The sequence below is a fragment of the Meles meles genome, chromosome 7 (genome assembly GCF_922984935.1).
Source record: "Meles meles chromosome 7, mMelMel3.1 paternal haplotype, whole genome shotgun sequence".
Taxonomy (NCBI): Eukaryota; Metazoa; Chordata; class Mammalia; order Carnivora; family Mustelidae; genus Meles; species Meles meles.
This window is the reverse complement of record NC_060072.1, coordinates 68,025,491-68,044,954: the sequence shown is the minus strand read 5'-3', so window position 1 is coordinate 68,044,954 and position 19,464 is coordinate 68,025,491. Positions and strand designations below refer to the sequence as shown.

General features: G+C 38.3%; 1 protein-coding gene across 3 annotated transcripts in view; it reads left to right on the top strand.

Annotated features, from left to right (window-relative positions):
- Positions 1–19,464, top strand: part of STK38L (serine/threonine kinase 38 like) — a 79,474-nt gene that overhangs the window by 17,294 nt on the left and 42,716 nt on the right. For 2 of the 3 annotated variants that reach the window (XM_046012767.1, XM_046012765.1), the window contains exon 2: positions 15,866–15,981. The exons of the other annotated variant lie outside the window; for it this stretch is intronic. In XM_046012767.1, coding sequence (XP_045868723.1) covers positions 15,975–15,981 — 7 coding nt within the window. In that variant the 5' untranslated portion in view covers positions 15,866–15,974. The remainder of the gene's footprint in view (positions 1–15,865; positions 15,982–19,464) is intronic. 3 annotated transcript variants of the gene reach the window in all.

Sequence of the window (19,464 nt, the reverse complement as noted above, 5' to 3'; positions counted from 1 at the left end):
TCCTGTTGCCATAGAGGTTAGAAGGTGTTTGAGATCCTCATTACTCACCCTTGAAAGAGACTTCGAGAACGCCAGTTATCATTCCCTAGAATTCTGTCTCTGTTGTTCCATCATTGGGACATGGGGACCCCTTGTCATCACTACAGTGTTATATCTAATGGACCTCCATAGTACTGTGCCGAAATAGTCTCCTGTTATATTCCTTAGGACTGTGCTTGACCTGCCCAAATTGCTACAATGTGTGTAGCGGTATATATAATATAGTGAAAGAGAAGCTGGGGCTGAAGCTGATTACTTCAGTCAACAAATATTAGCCCTTTCTTTGTGCTTTTATCATGCTAAATGGTGTGGGGGACAGAATAAGGTATGGCTCTTGTCCTCGAGAATTATGGAACTTAACAGAAGACTAACATACATGACAGCAAATCCACTTTCACAGGAGTATGGAATCAAATGCCCAATTGGGAGAGTCATAGTAAGTGCTAGACAAGTTCTGAAGTGAAGCATAAATGAGGCAGGAGAAATCAAGAACAACTTTGTAGAAGAGGTAATAATTCATAGGTTCTTTAAACACAAATAGAGGGGGAAAGGAAGGACTATTTTTAAGATATTCCAGGGCTTGGTGGTAGGGTTGATTATGGTATGTCTGTTGGTTGATGAGGGAGGAGACTGGCGAATAATGGAAAATAAAGTTAAGTAGTTAGGGTGGAACCAAATTATGGGGTTTAATAAAAGCCAGGCAAAGAAGTTTAGATTGGAGTGGCAGAAAGGAGAAGGCTTTAAATGTTTTTGAGCCAAGGAATGACATCATCCAAGCTCTGTAGAAGGAGCAGTGATGTACAGATGACAGAGAATGGCATCAGGAAGACCCCCTTTGAATGCTGCTGCAGTTATGTCACTGACATTGTGAGCGGGGCCTGGACTGATATGATGGAAATGAGAATGAAGAATAAGGTGGGATGGGAGAGAGATGTGGACAGCATTTGTTAATGAACTTGAAACAGGGGAGGGGGAGTTGAATTGCTTTCCAAGCTTTCTGATTGGAAGAAAGGTGGGTGCCATGGACAGAAATGGGGTTGGCTGTGGAGGAAAAGTATGCATTTACTTTTGGATGTAATTATGTATGAGTTATCTGTAAGGTGTTTAGGTGGAACTGTTAAGCAAAGAAATGTGAAAGAGCCAGTTGGATGAAAAGGTAGAATGTGTTAGTCACCTGTGGAGAGTCTTGCGTAAAGGCGGGGCCGGGGCGGGGGGGGGGGGGGGGGGGGGGCTGTGGGGGGAGTGGCGGGAGGAGGAGCTCTCTTCAAGAGTTCAGAGATGGAGGTTCAAGGACTGGCTTTCATGAATAACTTCTAGTAGATAAATCTGAAGGGATCCTCATATTCGTGTTGATTGAAATTACTTTAACAAGTAATTTTTCCCTTGGTGATAAAAGGCATGTCAAGCTATTTTAGGAAATTAGAAAATTCAAAGAGGTGTAAAGAAAAAAAGATAACCATTAACAGTACTTGGTTGGTTTTCTTTCTGGTCTTTTTCTTTTGCATATAAAGGGATAGGAAATATATACGTATGTGTATATATACATGTGACACATATATGTATATATGATCGTGTACTATTATATGTTTTGTCGCTTGCTTTTTCATTTAACATTGCATCATGATAATTATCCCATGTCACGAATCTAAGTAGCTTTTTACTAGAATATTTTTCTCCTGATTTAGTCTTGGGGGTAATATTGTATATAGTATGACCTCTGTGTTACAAAATGTTTCCCAGTTTGTATTACATGAAACACAAGTCCTAAAAGAACCACTATGTAATTCACCATGTTAAAAGGTTCCAGGGTCAAAGAATTTGGAAAATTCTGTTTGTTCTTTAGGAGATTTACTTGTTCAACTCATTATTCCCCAAATTTCTTTCACTACTGGAACCCATTTTCCTTCAGACAACTAAGAAGAAATGTTTTGTAGAACACACTTGGACAAAAAGATGCTTTATATCATTACTTTGTTGCTTTTCTACCTGTGAATGAGTTTGACTCAATTGTAAATTTTCAGTATTTTTGTTTCTGTTGCAGGTTTTATTTCTCACATTCTTTATCCTAAATAGTTACTTTCCTAGTCTGAAATGTCTACATTGTTTCAATGATGAGTTCATTATGTAGTCTTAACCACAACTCTTTAAAAAAAAATTTTTTTTTGTATGTTCCATGACCATCCTTGAGTCCAGTGCAGGGTTTGAACTCATGACCCTAACTAAGATCAAGACTTGAGCTGAGATTGAGAGCCAGATGCTCAACCGACTGAACCACATAGGCACCCCACAACTCTTGTAAAAGGAATATGTTAAATTGTTTTTCTTTTTTTAAAGATTTTATTTATTTATTTGACAGAGATCACAGTAGGCAGAGAGGCAAGCAGAGAGAGAGGGGGAAGCAGGCTTCCCGCTGAGCAGAGAGCCTGATGTGGGGCTTGATCCCAGGACCCTGAGACCATGACCCGAGCCGAAGGCAGAGGCTTATCCCACTGAGCCACTCAGGCGCCCCATATGTTAAATTGTTGTTTAAAGTGTGTTACATACAAGAACATAAAATGTATTTGTGCAGTAATTTCCATGGAGGGTAACAAATAGAACTTTCCCAGTATCCCAGAAGCTTCCCATATGCCGTTTTTCTCTCAGTTTTAAATTAGTTGTCTTTTTTTAAGCATCCCTTTGCTTTACTTACAGTTTCATTATCTAGGAATATATCCCATTGAGTGAATATGATATTTTAGTTTGTTTATTTCTGAATTTATATAAATGAGAACAGTTTATATTCTATGACTTGCCTTTTTTTTCCCAACTTTATGTTTGTTTCTGAGATTCATCAATGTAGTGATATTTAGATCATTTTCACTGCTGTGTAGTTTTCAGTTATAGGACCATACCACACTATTTTTGTTGTTGTTGTTGTTGTTCCTCTTCTGTTAATGATCATTGTATTTTGTTGTTGTTGTTATTTTTTGTCTGTGGGAACATTGCCCCAGTGACCATCATTAAGTGATGAATGCCCCCTGTACTCCACGTGTATCTTTTTGGCATATGTATTGGGAATGTAGTTGCTTGGTCATTGGTATGTGTCTGTTCATTGGGTGTGTGTCTGTTGAGCTTTACTGAGGAGTATCAGACTGTTCCCCAAAGCAGTTCTACCTTCATCAGCAGTGAATAAGAGTTCCTATTATTCTACTTCCTTAGCAAAACTAGATATTGACAGCCTTTTAAGTTTTTGCTGATCTAGGGGTGTGAAATGATACCTCTTTGGAGCTTTAATTTTAATTTCCTTGATCAGAATTGTAGTTGAGCATCTTAAATTTTATTTATGGACTATTTGTGTTTTCCCTTTTGTGAAATTCCTATTTGGAGTTTTTGCTCTTTTTATCTTATTTTTGTTTGTTTGTTTCAATTGATTCATAGAATTTCTTCATGTATTTAAGATATACTGTTTAGAAGAGTGCCTAATATCATAAGAATTATATAAGAGTATCATCTGTCTCGCCAGGTGTATTGTGATTATTTTGAATACAAAATATTTTTGGCTTCCTAATTCCAAAAGTTTAATACTTGCAACTTAGGGACTACTTGAAATCTGTAACAGCTGCCCATAAGAGAGCCACATGAATCCTAAACTATTCTTACAGCTGAGTCCTTATGATGTCAAATCACAGACTTAAGTTCTTTGAAATATATAACTTGCCGACCAAACTGTCAATGTATTATTTTCTTTAGCCGAGTGGTAGTTCAGAGATCTAATTATCTTCAATAGATTTTCCACATGCTTTAAGGATGGCAAAGGGAATATGATTGTCAAGTTAACAACAGTGGTGAGAGAAATGATAACAGTTTCTTCAAACTGCCCACTTATCATGTGTCAGGTACTGTTCCAAATGTATTACTTGCATTAACTCACAAGGACGCCTTCGGTGGATAAAGAAACTAAGGCCCACACAGATGAATTCACTTTTCTGAGATCAAACAAGCTGACAAGAGTGCAATCAGGGATTCAAACTCAGGCAGTCTAGTTGCAGAGTCTTAGAAGTAGATTCATAAGATTTATCAGCTGGTATCGGAAGACGAATTAATTACTTTTTTAAAATTAATTTTTAGTTTAAGAGAAGAATTCACCTAAAACTGTTTTGTTTTTTAAAGTGATGTTGAAAGTGGGAAACACATTTTTCGTGTGGTAGATGGGATCAAGTACTTTTAGGTTAAGAGAATTTTCCTCCTCGTAATCTTTATTTTGGATTCAAAACATTCTCATTGGCTCCTGAAACAGTTTTCTTTAGGTTGCTATTATTGCTTTGACTATTGGTTGTTTCAGATATAATTTTCACTCAGTTGTGGTTTCTTTATTCATTTAACTATAGGTTAAGTGCTTAGATGAATTAAGATCAATGCATTTCCTCTAAAAATTATAGGGTTAAATGACTAAGTGAAAAGAATGAAACGGGTTATAGCTTCTTACCCATTCTGTTTTGAGTAGAATTAGCAGAGTTGGAACAACCATGTATAGGAAAGGTAGTTAGTACCAAGGTGATTGGCTGCAGTGTATTATGCTGATGACTCAGCTAGGGTGTGTATCTTAATGGAAAAGTTTTAAAACTTTGCTATGGGATTTAAATATTATGCTTTTTCCTCTATTGCTTCCCCTCAAGGAAGGACTAGGAAGGTAGCTCTTTTCCCTGCCTTGTATGGTCATACTACAGGATTGCAAATTAATTAGCGACATTCAAGGCATCACACAGATTGAATTCCATATTTGTCTTGGAGGGAAGTCCAGATTTCTGTTTGGGGTGATTGCATCTGCTTTGTGAGACTGGGTGCAACTTCCTTGTATTCAAGGGCGGGATCATCTTGTCAACAGCCAGATGCCTTATTAGCCGTAAGTCACTTAGAAGAAATGAGCCCCCGAATGTAGTTTGTTTTAATGTTTCTCCTCACCCTTTTTTTTTAAACCACCTCCACCCCACATACATACAGTGCATCAGAGAAATATTGCACCTGCTTGTTATTTGGCGGTAGATTCTGTGAGGATTAATCGTAGACCTTGTTTTCTCTGTGGGTTGGGGACAGAAAATTGCTCTTAACCTTTTCCCAAGTTTCTGATAAGTACTGAAAACTTTGGCAGTTCAATGTGGTGGTCTTTAGAAGGTACAAATAAGTAAATACTGGGAAAACTAAGTAAATACACACCTTCAAAATTTGGAAAATCCCGTTTTCTAAATTAGCTCCTTTTATGATTTGAGTTAAAGGCAGTCTAGCATGTGTCAAAAAGAAATTTACTGCCTTTTTTGTTTTTTGTTTTTTTTAAGAACCTCGTGACCTTTGTGTTATGCTGACAGACATTTTGTGTTTGATTTGATTTGATTGTTTTTAAACAACGGTGGGGATTTTCTATTTTGCTGATTCCCATGAAGTGGTTATGATTTCTTTCATGGAACAGGTGCAATATTAGAGGTAGAGTGGTAGAGCCCCTGAACCAGGAGCCTAAGTTGCTGATTCCATTTCTAGATGTGTTACCTTAGGCAAGTCTTGTCTGAACCTCTAGTTTTTCATCTTTAAAATGCGGTTAATAACACCTGCCCACCTACCTCACACAGTTTTGGAGAGGCAGTCTGTCCTGCATGGTGGCAGTGTGGGCTACTGACAAGCTTGTTTTGGTTGTATAACGTTGGATAAGATACGCATGTTCTCTGAGCCCATTTATTTTTTCTACTGCAAAATGGCAGTAGAAAAGTGGTACTTTAGGTACCACTTCTTAGGGTTAATGCGAGGGTCAAGGTCGAATGGGTACTGTAGCTTAAATGTTAAGCCTATTACCTGGCACACAAATCTTATTTTATTTTATTTTATTTTGTTTTTTTAAAAGATTTTATTTATTTATTTGAGAGAGAGCGAGTGAGAGAGAGCATGAGAGGGGAGAGGGTCAGAGGGAGAAGCAGACTCCCTGCAGAACTGGGAGCCTGACAAGGGACTCGATCCCAGGACTCCAGGATTACCACCTGAGCCGAAGGCAGTGGCTTAACCAACTGAGCTACCCAGGTGCCCTACAAATCTTTTTTTAAAGATTTTATTTTATTTGTTTATTTGAGAGAACTTGAGCTGGGGTTGGGGTGGGGAGGAAGCAAGCAGAGCAGGAAGGGAGAGAGTGAAGCAAGACTCCCTGCTGAGCACAGAGCAGGGAGGTAGGGCCTGGTCCCAGGACCCTGAGATCATGACCTCAGCCGGTTCGTTGTTTAACAGACACCCACACACTCCATACCTGGCACATAATTAATGTTCATTTCCTTATTATAAATTATACATTTGTTATTATTGTCAGTGACATTTGGGGTGATATTAAGATTTTGTAAGGTTTTGTGTTTGGAATAGAATAAAATTTATAAGTTTTGATGTTTAGGACCACAGGTTTACTGCTGAGAGAATCTGAAATTATAAGAAGGTAATAATTAAAGGGCCTCATTTTCCAGTTTCAGAGTAATAGTCATGACAGCAGGACATTGTTCAGATGATCTACTCTCTGTGCTTTGCTTTTTATTTTTATTTAAACGAAGATAATTGTATTTGAGAGGAAAATATTCCTTTTGTTTTATAAAAATCAAAACAAAAGTTTATATGGTTTGTGGCACATAATACTGAGTACTTCTAATACTTTTCTTAGAAGAGCCCGTTTTGGTACTTAAAAGGTACTTTGTAGTTTGTAAGGGAAAAAAACTATCTTCTGTTATAGTCTGTACATGAGAGTAGTCTAACTCTTAAATAACAACAAATTAACTATCCACTCTATTGTTTTAAGAAGTAGCAGTAAGGATTATTGGTAATGTTGCCTAAAAGTTTGGGGGGTTGGGAGGAGGGTTATAGAGGGGCACAAAAATCACCTGAAAGAGAACTTTTGCCTTCCCTTACTTGTTCTTTTTATCTTGTCATTGTTAATATGACACATGGTACTGTCTGTTTCATTAGTTCATCAAAACTCATTCAACACATAACCTGCATTTATTAAGCATCTGCTATGTGCTTAGCACTGTGCTTGAAGCTGGTACCCCACGGATGATGAATAGACATTGTTATTTCATGCTGTAGCTTGTTTTTTATTTTATTTTATTTTATTTTATTATGTTATGTTAGTTACCATACAGTACATCTTTAGTTTTTGATGTAGAGTTCCATGATTTGTTTGCATGTAACTCCATGCAGTACATGTTTATTATCTTGAAAGATGGGGAGAGAAATAGAGTACCTGAAATCTGCATTTCTAAAGCTGTAACAGTATCTCAGTAATCTCCACTAATATTGCCTTGGTTCAAGCCCTCATCATATCCTGCTGGGCCATTGGAGTATCTTCTCCCTACCAGGTAAACCTCCCTTCCCTTCTCTTACTCCATCCTCTGATTCTCCAAACACCATGAACGATCACCAATTCTAGATTCCTGCTCCAAAAGCTCATCTAAAATGTATATTGGACCACATCATTTCCAGGCTTACAATCTTTAAAATAGCTTCCTTATCACTTTTCAAGATACCGTCTAGATTCCTTGGTATGGCATTCATGGCTCTTTTCAGTCTGGTCCCTACTTTCTTATCCAGTGTCATCTCCAGCCACTTAACTTTCTCCTTCTGCTTATGAGATTATCTACAATTCCCTGCTCTCTGTCACTGTGAAGGCCTCTGGCATTTTCAACTCCGTCATCGCTATCATCTCACTTACATTGTATTGTCATTTGTTTATACATCTGTCTGCCACGATTAGATTGGGTCTGGAAAGCAGAGATTCTGTGTCATTTTACTTTGTATTCTACCCACATGTTGCGCTGCCTGGCACATCATACGCATTCCCCGAGTGTTTGTCAAATAAGTAAATAAACGAGGGATCAAAGAAACCCCCGCTTCGCCGTAGTAGATCGCTAATAACATTTGCCGTTCTTAATTGTGTTGTACTGTAAGTCAGTTTTAGAAATCCAATAATCATGTTATAGTTAAAAGGAAACTTAATATTAGCTTGTCCAAACTTTTTTTTTTGTTTGTTTAGTTGGATAAACTCAAAAGCAAAATGAGGGTACCCGCTGAATAAGGTGAGGGTACCTGGCTAACTAGTGGTCGTGTCAGGATGAGTCTGGCCTGGCTGCCTTGCCATGAACAGATCTAACATTGATATGGGGCGGGCCTTTTAATATGGTAATCATTCAGTCATTTATTTTAGTTTTGGGTTTTCTTCCTAAAAAACTTTATTGTGGAGAAATTTAAATATACACAACAAGAGAGAATAATGTATTTCCACGGACCCTCACCAGCCTGAATGGCTATCAAAGCATGACCAGTCCTGTTTCGTCTGTACCCCCGCCTATTCCCTTCTTACTATCTTACAGTAAGTCCTTGATGTTATATTGTTTCATCTGGAAATATTTTAGTATGTATGGGATATGTTTTTAATCCTTTAAATATAGATCTCTCTGGTATTCTGGGAAGTCATGATACTTCAAAGGAAATAATGAAGCCTCCCAGAAGACCTGGGTCTGGAAAACTGGTGGCCTCTTCTGCTGAGTGGTGGTCTTCTGCCCCCGGGCTCTCTCCTCGCCCTGCCCAGCTATTCCCACGCCCATCACCTTCACTGCATGCTACTCCCTGAGACTGCTTTGTCCCTGGAGAGTTGTGCTTTTTTAACTGAAACTGTCTGGTGATGATGTTAATAAGGAAAACAGTAGAAAATAAGATATTCTATGTATGTATGAAGTTAAGTAGCTTTAAAAAAATTCATCCAGGGCGCCTGGGTGGCTCAGTGGGTTAAGCCACTGCCTTCGGCTCAGGTCATGATCTCGGGGTCCTGAGATCGAGTCCCACGTCGGGCTCTTTGCTCAGCGGGAGCCTGCTTCCTTCTCTCTCTCTCTGCCTGCCTCTCTGTCTATTTGTGGTCTCGCTCTGTCAAATAAATAAATAAAATCTTAAAAAAAAAAAAAAAAAATTCATCCACAAGAAGCCTTTAAAGTTCCTTGGCATCTTTGTCATTTTTCTTTCCTTAAGATTGCATTACAAACGAATAGTTGAATTTTTTATTATGAATTATTATAAACATGAACAGTTACAGAGAAAAGTATAAGGGACATCTGTGTGTCTGCTGCACAAATATTAATATTTTGCCAGATTTGCCTTGGATTTTATGAAGTAAACAAAATTAATAGAGTTTGAGATGGCTCCTATACGCTTTCCCTCCTTCCACAGAAATAACCATTATCCTAGATACAGAATTTTTATTGTTCCAGTGCGCATACATTGAGTAGTGACTTTTAAAAAACAATTTTGCCTCTTCCTTTTGACCTTCACAACTCTTAAAGTTTGTGGAGAACTATATAGAGTATTTCATTTCTAAAAATGTACAACCCAACAACCTTCCCAATCTCACTTAGTAAAAGCTGTAGAGTATGACGTGATGTTTTGTGATTTACAGTGTATCTGATTAGAAGCGGTGTTCTGAGGCTTCTGTGTGAGAACTGTCCACACCTGCTGTGTTCTCTGCTTAAAGTACAAATAATTACCTTTTAAAAGTATAAACAACATGGAGGACTGAAGGGAAAGAACCTCAGAGGGTTAAATAGTCTAAACTAACTGATGTTAGTGAAACTGCCTTAATAGCAATCACAGGTAAGTTTTATACTCATTTTCAAAGAAAATACCCTTCCTAACATAATGCTCACTGGCATGTCAGTGTGGTAAAGAAATCAGTGAGATGCCTTACTTTGCATTATCTAATAATGATTTTTAAATTAAATAACTATAGAGTTTGCATATGATTTAAATTGGGGGAAAAAAAAAAAGGTTCCACCCTAATTCCTCCCAACCAATATTCCCAGCTATGTTTAGAAGTTGTTTTTTTTCTCCTTGGAAGGAGATACAGTGTTCATCCTGTTTATTCAACTAAAAAAAATTTTTTCCCTTTTTTTTTTTTTTTTTAACAAATCTAGTGCTGGTAAAATTTTCTGACTCAATAATTTTGGAAAGAACTACCTCTTTCCACAAATAGATGAGCCCACATACTAGGTCTTCTGAGTGAACTAGTAAATTTCCATGATGTTGGGAAACTGGGTGGAGGTTTTTGTGGATGCAAGTCCTATGGAATAGGGACTTTTATGGTTGCATAGAGGGGAGTAGGATAAAGTTCTGGTACAGAGTAGTCCCTCGAGCCACAAAGCATTGGGGGGATTTCCCAATTGGATCATCTCGTGCAGGCCACAGTTTGTGCACATCATGGGGAGTAGCTTCAGCAAGAACAAAGGGTGATGCTTTCCCAAAGAATCTCAGCCCTTTTATTCGGGTGTTGTAAACTTGGCTCAGTCTTGCTTTATCAAGCAAATTGAGATCATCCCATTTTTCTTCACGTGGACTTTTGAATAGGTGTCATTAAATTTTGATTATTGTGAAGCATTCAGTGAAACTAGAGCTGAGCTACCTGACCTACTAGTTCTTATTGGGAACTGCAGCCTGCACCTGTTTTTCCCTGTTCTGAAGCCCTGCTTGTATCTCAAAGGCCCATCCAGATTTTGTCACATGTACTAATTATTTCTATGAGTTAGTCTTGCTCTGTTCAAAAATATTATGGGATTTTAGAGTGCTCATATAATAATCTCTTACTGTTTGGATCTCTTCCTTCTAGCAAAGAGTCTAGTGTATATCAGGTGATAACGATGCCCATTTTTGGATCAGCCTTACCTGAAACCTGTGGAAGTATTGGCTTAGCTGGTTTCTTCTATTTTTCTATCTCTGGTGATCCCAGGGCCTTAACTGTCTTGCAAGTACCACTTCACAGGCTTAATGAATTCTTATTTTGTTTTCTGCAATCAATAACAGACACTGTAAGTTTGGATGCAGCTTTTTTTTAAAAGGACTATTAAAAACCACAACCTTCAATCTGGAAACTTGTCCCCAGGTGGCAGAAATACCTCGGCAAAGAACCAAAATAAAAATGGTAATTTGAAGCCCAAGGCTGATGCTGGCTTAGTTTAAAGCATGTTTTTTCCTCTTTTCAAAAAGACAATATGTGGGGCCCCTGGTGGCTCAGTCGGTTAGGCATCCAACTCTTGATTTTGGCTCATGTCATGACCTCAGAGTCATGAGATAGATCCCTGTGTCAGGCTCTGCTCAGCAGGGAGTCTGCTTCTTTCCCCCTCTCTCTCTCCTTTTGCCCCACCTCCCACTTGCATGCATTTTCTCTCTCTCCCTCTAAAATAAATAAATCTTAAAAAAAAAAAAGGACAATACCCAATCAAAACCCCAAGTTTTTAAATTAAACTTTACGAGCAGATTCTAAAATTCATATGAAAGAGTATGTAAAAATTTGAGGAAGGAGAAACAAGGAAAAAGGGGAGAGGTTTGCCCAGCCAGGTGCCAAAATATATTTTACAGATCTGGAAATAAAATAGTTTAGTTTAGGTATGAGAATGCATGGATGGATGGTTGGATGGATGGATAGATTAATGGAACAAAGAAGAGTCTCAGAATGGACTATGACAAGATGATTATCTAGTGCAAAAGTTCTGTAGATGGTCAAACTCACTCCTAAGTCTAAGTGCACATATTTTTTTTTTAGTTTTTAAAAAATGTCCACTAGGGGTGTCTGGCAAGTTCAGTACGTAGATCATGTGACTCTTGATCTCAGGGTTGTGTGTTTGAGCCTCATATTGGGTGTAGAGATTACTTAAAAATAAATCTTTAAAAAGAAAAGGGTGTACAACATGATATTTTTTTTTAAAGATTTTATTTATTTATTTATTTGTCAGAGAGAGACAGAGAGAGAAAGATCACAAGTAGGCAGAGAGGCAGGCAGAGGCAGAGGGAGAAGCAGGCTCCCTGCCGAGCAAGGAGCCCGCCCGATATGGGACTTGATCCCAGGACGCTGGGATCATGACCTGAGCCGAAGGCAGCCGCTTAACCAACTGAGCCACCCAGGCGTCCCAACATGATATTTTTTAAAAAATAAATAATGTCTGCTGTATTCTTAAGTATGACTCTTCAGTTTTGTGAAAGCTTGGGGTGTTATTTTTACACATATTTTATAATGGTAAGAGGTGAGGAAGATCAAATTTGTAATAATGAGTGTGGTACTTTCAGGAAAAAAGTACTCTGTAAAGTGGGGCTTACTCATTTGAAAATAAAAGCCACATGAGAGACCGTATAGTTAAATGGGTTGTGAGCTTGGTCCCTGATACAAAGCAGACCAGGTTCCATTTACTAGTTGTTTATCTTTGGGGTGGTGACTTAAGTCTCTGTTCTCTCATCTATAAGTCTAGAAACATCTACTTCATAGAATTGTGAAGATGAAAGATTGTCGTGCCTATGAAACGTGTCACACTGTCCTCAACCTAGGGGTAGTTGATAAAAGTTACCTATGATTTTATTTTTATTAATTAAAGACCTTTAAAAGTTTGTGAGGGGTTCTGTTTTTTAAATCCTTTTTTTAAAATTTTTATTTATTTATTTATTTGACAGAGAGATCACAAGTAGATAGAGAGGCAGGCAGAGAGAGAGAGAGAGAGGGAAGCAGGCTCCCTGCTGAGCAGAGAGCCCGATGCGGGACTTGATCCCAGGGCCCCGAGATCATGACCTGAGCCGAAGGCAGTGGCTCAACCCACTGAGCCACCCAGGCACCCCCTCTGTTTTTTAAATTCTTAAATAAATACAAATCACGAGGATTTCAGAAGGGCAACTTTATTCTCAAATCAGTTTCACAGAGTTTTGGGGGGAGACAAGCAGTTTTTCCCTTAGCAAAATGGACCGAAAATTTAAGAGATTGGGGTTACAGAATGATGAGACTCAAAGGAAACCAGTGCTGCTTCTAGCTACTCTTTTCTTATTTGCTATGAGAATTTGGGCAAATTAATTTCTCCAGTTGAAGTTCTTCATTTTTATGGAGAATCTGAGAAAAATAAATGGGTTTGAATTTCAGTAGGAGATATTTAGATTAGACGTAAGAAGAACTTTCTGATTGTAAGGCTGCCAAACAGATCAAAGAGACTCCTTTGTCGCCACTCTGGAGACCTCTCCGGCTTTCTGAGGTTATTTCAGGGCTCTTGGTAACCCATCTAGAAGCAGCTTAAACGTGGACTTCAACCCTAATATGGCAACTTTGCTGGGTTTCTGACTGCCACTCGGTGTTGGTTAATCCTCCTGCTCACAGAGTAAAGCGTTCTGATACTTTCCCCCTATTTAGACAAGTAAGTGATGACAGCATAGGATAGACTACATATTTTAAATAATCTGTGAAATAATTGCAAAGGTTCGCAAAAGATTCTAAAACTCTTTAAACAGTTTGTACAGCTGTTTGGGCAAGAGGGCGTGTTGAGTGGGAGGAAGGTTAGCACAGCCTCGTTCCTGGGAGGATGGGCTACTTGATTCTTTTCAGTTTCTGTAAAACCAGGAACTGTAATAGTGCTTTCAGATTTATTAAGAATAAATAAGGTGATTGTGTAAGAAGAGACCAGTAATTCTTTTGAGTGGTCTTTAGGAGGTTAGCAGATTTATTTTTGGCTTGAGCTTTGTTGAACTAGTTGAGTCTGATTATAAAATGTAGGAGTGATGTTAGAACAATAGAACAGTAGTAGCCCTGGGGTCAGACGGGGTTCAGATCCCAGCTCTGCCACTTGTAGTTGAGAGCCTCTGGCAAGTAACTTAATGGCTTGAAGCCTCAGTTTCTCATTTGTTAAATGGGGAAATAGTACCTACCTCAGACAGTTGTGAAGATTAAGTGAGGTGATGCATACAGTACTGTCTGGTGCAGAGAAGGTAAGGTGCTTAGTGATAGTAGCCATAAGCCACCATGATGACAGTGATAATAACGACAATGACATTGGTTAGTTGCTTCCCAGAGAGTCATTATCTATGCTGGGAAGTTATCTGTTGAAGAGTAAATTGGCATTATTTTATTTTATCTATCTATCTATTTATTTTTAAGATTTTATTTATTTGACAGAGAGATAGAGAGAGTACAGGTAGGCAGAGCAGAAGGTGGAGGGAGAGGGAGAAGCAAGCTCTCCACTGAGCAGGGAGCCCCACATGGGGCTCGATCCCAGGACCCTGAGGTCATGACCTGAGCTGAAGGCAGATGCCTAACCTACTGAGCCACCCAGGCACCCAACTGGCATCATTTTAAAAAAGAAATTATATATGCTGGCCTAAATAAATAGGGTCCAAACAATAGGGTCTTTTTGTTTTCACTATTTTTAGATTTTATTTATATTCAAGTTAACATATTACTTTCAGGGGTAGAATTTAGTGATTCATCAGTTGCATATTATACCCAGTGCTCATGACATCACATGCCCTCCTTAATGCCCATCACCCAGTTACCCCACTCCCCCACTGACCTCCCCTCAAACAACCCTCCGTTTGTTCTCTATATTTAGGAGTCTCTTACGGTTTGTTCATCAGTTTTGTTTCTTAAATACCACAAATAAGTGAAATCATATGGTATTTGTCTTTGAATAATAGCATCTTAATGTCATATCCCAGTAATGGAAAATCTTATTTAGTCTGGAAAACTCTTTCTACTTACATCCTCAACCTGTGAGTTGTGTGATAATAGTTTTGACTTGATCTTACTGATTTGTAGGAAAGTGCCCTGCTTCTAATGTAATGACTATAATTCCTACATGAACTAAAGCATTCTTTGACTTTTTTGGTAAGTTTTATAAACCAAAATTATTTAAATATTGGCATTAAGGTATGATTTAAGCTATTTAAAATACTAAAACTGGGCTATGATAATTATATTGTTAAAATATAGTCTCACTTTATTAAAGAATGAATCTTCCAATACAAAAGTGGGCAAGGAACTTAAGTCAGGCAGCTTAGAAAAGAAGAAATATTTAAAATATATGAAAATACTCTTACCTCATTTTAGTCAAAGGAATACATAAACAACAGTAGGATTTTTTTTTAAACCCATCAGGCTGGCAAAGATTAAAAAGATGGATGGTACCCAGTGTTGCCTCTTTCATGTATCTGTAGATGTTAGTTGGCACTATCTCTCTGGAAGGGAATATTGCCTTGTGTGTCAAAATTTAAAATGTGAATATTCTTTGACTCAGCAATTGCATACCAGAAGAATACAATAAGGAAATAAGAGAAAGAGTGTGCAGTCTGTGATCTGAGTATATTCACTGCAGCATTGCTAAAAATACCTCCCCAAAATGGAAGCCATCTAAGCGTCTGTTAGTGGACATTGGTTTAAAAGTAGGGCACTATAGAGAATGGAGAGCACTGTGGTCACTAAGTTCAGATCCCAGTTCCACCACAGTTAGCTATATGATCTTGGGCAAGTTACGTGGCCCAGTTGAATCTTTCTTTCCTCCTGTCTATGTAGGAATAATAATAAATAGCACATGCTTTTTAGGGTTCATATGAGGGTTATATGAGATGATACACAAAGCACAAAGCAACTCACTGTATGTTGGAAAATGTTATTACGGTATGCTCCCTAAAGAAGATAAAGTGGGTCTGTTTATGTTAAAATAGGGAAAAACTGAGTTACAGAGCAGTTTATAGGAGCCCATTTGTATTAAAACCGTCTGTGTGTGTGTGCGTATGTGTGTGTGTGTGTGTGTGTGTTTGTGTGTGTACATGTTAAGGTTTGGGAAGGTCATCAGAACAACCATTGACATTCAGTGAGCAGGTGACTAAGGCTCAGGCACTATTCAGTGCTCTAATGTCTACCCGTCAGCTACTTTATTAAAATTTGTTAATATGGTTTAAGTGCTCGGAATAATACCTACACTTCATAAAGTACTTAATAAACACTAGTTATTAATTCTTGCACACTGTCATTGTCTCTGTTTTGTAGATAAGGACACTGACACCCTGAGAGCTCAGAGTTCGCCAGTGACAGAGCCAGAATTTAAATCCAGGCAGTGGAACACCAGTCTGGCACCCAACAGTTAAAACTGGCTGGTATGGGAGGTAGGAGTGTGAGGTCACTTTCGTGTTGCAATTTATATACTTCCGGATATTTTCACATTTTTACAGGAAACGTTTTGCTTTCATAAATAGAAAAAAGGTATTTCCAGTTTGGAAAGAAAAAAGTACATTTTTATATTTTAGAGATCTTATTTCATGTTATAGAATACCTAGGGCAGAATCCAGACAACTGGATGTATGTACACTTATCTTTGTCCTCGTGCTCAGCTGCCATGGACAAGGAATGCCCGTGATTCCATGTGGTATCTAAGATTTTGAAAACCTCACTTCGGGGAATATTTTTATGAGGAAATCATCATAGGTAGAGGTGGGTCCCCGGCTGAATTTTGTTCACTTCATGGCAGTTAACGTCTGTAATCGAAATCCTAATCACTTTCAAGAAGGTTTTAGTCATAATATTTGGGGTTTATTAGAAAGTTTAGAGTAAAAATGTCATTCTTCCATCATCTGAAAAGCAGTCCGAAACCAGTTATTTGATCCACAAATCTAATCCTAAGAAAGTAAATAGTGATTTAGCATTGGACTTGGACATCAGTGTTAGATCTCATGGACGCCATGTAGTACAGAACTTGGCCCGGGGTGTCAGTGTCCTGAGAGCCAGCTTCTCCACAGGGTAATACAGAGTCTCAGAGGTGCCGCCGCACCGTGGACTCTCCCGCTAGGTTGGGAGCACCAGCGGAAGGTCGAGTGACTGGTTTTGTTCAGGCTTGTCCACCAGGTAGCCAAATGACTGTGGGCCGCACTTCTGTAAAATGAGGAGATGGATTACATAATACAGCTTCTGTTGTTGGGTGCTGTGATTCTAACAGTCTTGCGTGTTGCTGAACTAAATTTGCCACCTTAGACCTTTAGTGAAATCCAGAAAAATACTGAACAGAATTGAACTCATAAATTGATTTATGGAAGGATTTGCCAGTCTACCCACTTGAATTACAGGATATCCTTGATGACAACAAACTATACAGTTTACTTTTTATTCCATCTTAGGCATATTTTTCCCTCGCCTATATTTGTTTTCCAAATAGACCGGAATCGTGTTCTAAAGACCACAAGTCAATCAAATGGTATGACCCTGTTTGGTACTTAGCTAATCAGCTGTTCAGGTATTAATTATAAAGGTCAGTAGCACTAAAAACATTTTTTTCTGCCTTAAAGATTTAAGTGCCTTAAATGAGGTGAAGTAGCTTCTGGATTTTCTCACGGTTGCAGAAGGCAAGTAATCTGAGTGTTTAACACAATATCTGAATCTTATGAGTCACGTGGTATGTCTGCTTTTAGCTGGGAGCAGTTTTTGGTGGTCACTTGTGATGGTCAAAAAGCCTCTTGGGAGAGTTTAAATGACTCAAAATAGCTAAAAGTAACTCAGAGCTACTTACATCTTAAAATTGTAAACTTGGTGATACCATGTTTTATTTTTAGTCTAATCCAATTTTTTCCCTCAAAAAGAATTGCTGCTTCTGCCTCTTAGGATGTTAGATCAGTCTGATCTCTTTCAGTGAGTGGTTGTTGTTTGAAAAGGAACAGTGAACAAGAGAACACAGTAATAATTTTAAAACTAAAATTAGGGAATATAAAAGGAATTGGTACAATAAAGGAATCTACATCTCTCTTGAACCTCTTCAGTGATGTAGAAGCTTTGAATATTTTTGAGTGAATGGGAAAATTCAACCATGAGCTTATATTTTTAATCAAAGTCATTTCTGGAAAATTCATATTTTACACCCTCACTTAAACTGAAGCCTATTTTTAGGTTTCATTTTGGGTGGGGAGGTCAGTCTGTTTCTTTCTCTCTCTCTCTCTCCCCCCCGTTCCCGTTCCAGTTCCCATTCCCATTCCTCTTAGACACTTACTTTTAAGAAAGTGAAAGGCAGGAATTCAAAGATGAGCAGCTTCTTCCAGTTGGACCACTGAGCGTGGAAGTGTATGAGCTGCTCCCCTTTCCTTTACAGTGCATCACACCACCTCTCACCATTCCATAGGTTTTTCTCTGGTCACACCAAACCTTCACCTTTTAGCACAAAATAGGTGTTTGGTTATACTGGTGCTTTGAATCAGGCTGTATCTCCTTTAAAGAAGGAGTAAAGGGGGGTGTGGAGATCTTTGAAGCTAGAGCCTTCATTTTGTCTCTTATGATTTTGGAGTAGTTCCCTTACCTTAAATAAGACATGAAGTTAATTGAGGTAAGACTTGTGCTGCCTTGTGTTTTGATTTTGAGATGGGCCTTCGGAGTCCCGTAGACAAGCTAGTTAAAAGAGTGACAAACAGTTTGAGCCCTTGTAAACATGCATGAGTATAAACCACTAAAAATCTGTTTTCCTAAAAAGAAATATAGGATATGACTGGAAAACTTCTCAGAATTCTCATTAGTCTTGTGGTTTGTATTTAACTTTATTCCATGACTCAGACTCTTTTTGCTGTTCCTCATTATCCTCCACTAAACCAGAACTAAGAATTTGGTTCATAGGAAAAAACTCCCAAGTACAGTGGTACCTGGAAAACCACCTTTGTGGGCTGAAAAATTCAGTTTAATTCCCTTTTACTGCTCCCATGTCTGTCCTCACACAATTACTCTGAAGTGCTTCTTTTTTCTTATTATAAAAATCATTGTTTTCCCATTATCGGAAAATTAGAATCTTTAAAAAATGATAAAGGACAAAATCTAAACTATCCATAATTTTATACCATAATTTACCCCCCCCCTTTTTCCATATCACTGAGTTCATATTTTAACTTATAGATAGAGCTTTGTATCCTGTTTACTTTGTATTATTTCTCATGTTAAATTTTTGGGGGGAAATTTTCTTCAGTATTTCTGTGGTATTTCATGCTATCATCATTCCATCAATCATTTCACCTAGTTTTAATCATTTGTTTTATTTGCTATTTTAAATAACGCTTTGATTTAAAAACAACTCTATAGGGGCGCCTGAGTGGCTCAGTGGGTTAAAGCCACTGCCTTCAGCTCAGGTATGATCCCAGGGTCCTGGGATCGAGCCCCGCATCGGGCTCTCTGCTCAGCAGGGAGCCTGCTGCCTCCTCTCTCTCTCTGCCTGCCTCTCTGCCTACTTGAAATCTCTGTCTGTCAAATAAATAAATAAAATATTAAAAAAAAACAATTCTATAAATCTTTGCTGCAATTTTTATTATTTTCTTATGATAGATTCCTAAAGGTAAAATTTTTATGTCAACAAACCCCTACAAACCTTAAGTTTCTTCATACCAATTGCTATACTCCCTACCAAAAGGATTATATTCCTATCAGTTAACATAAGCACAGGGAGTGATATCATCAAGGTGGTAACATAGATTGTTTCCAACTTCAGCCTCCTTCATAAGACCAACTAACAGCTACCTATAGACAAGACCATTGTAATAATCCCAGAACCTAGGTATGAGGCTGAAGCAACCCCCTGTATGACAGAGACTGAGAAGGACCACATACTCTGACCTCATTGCCCCCCACCT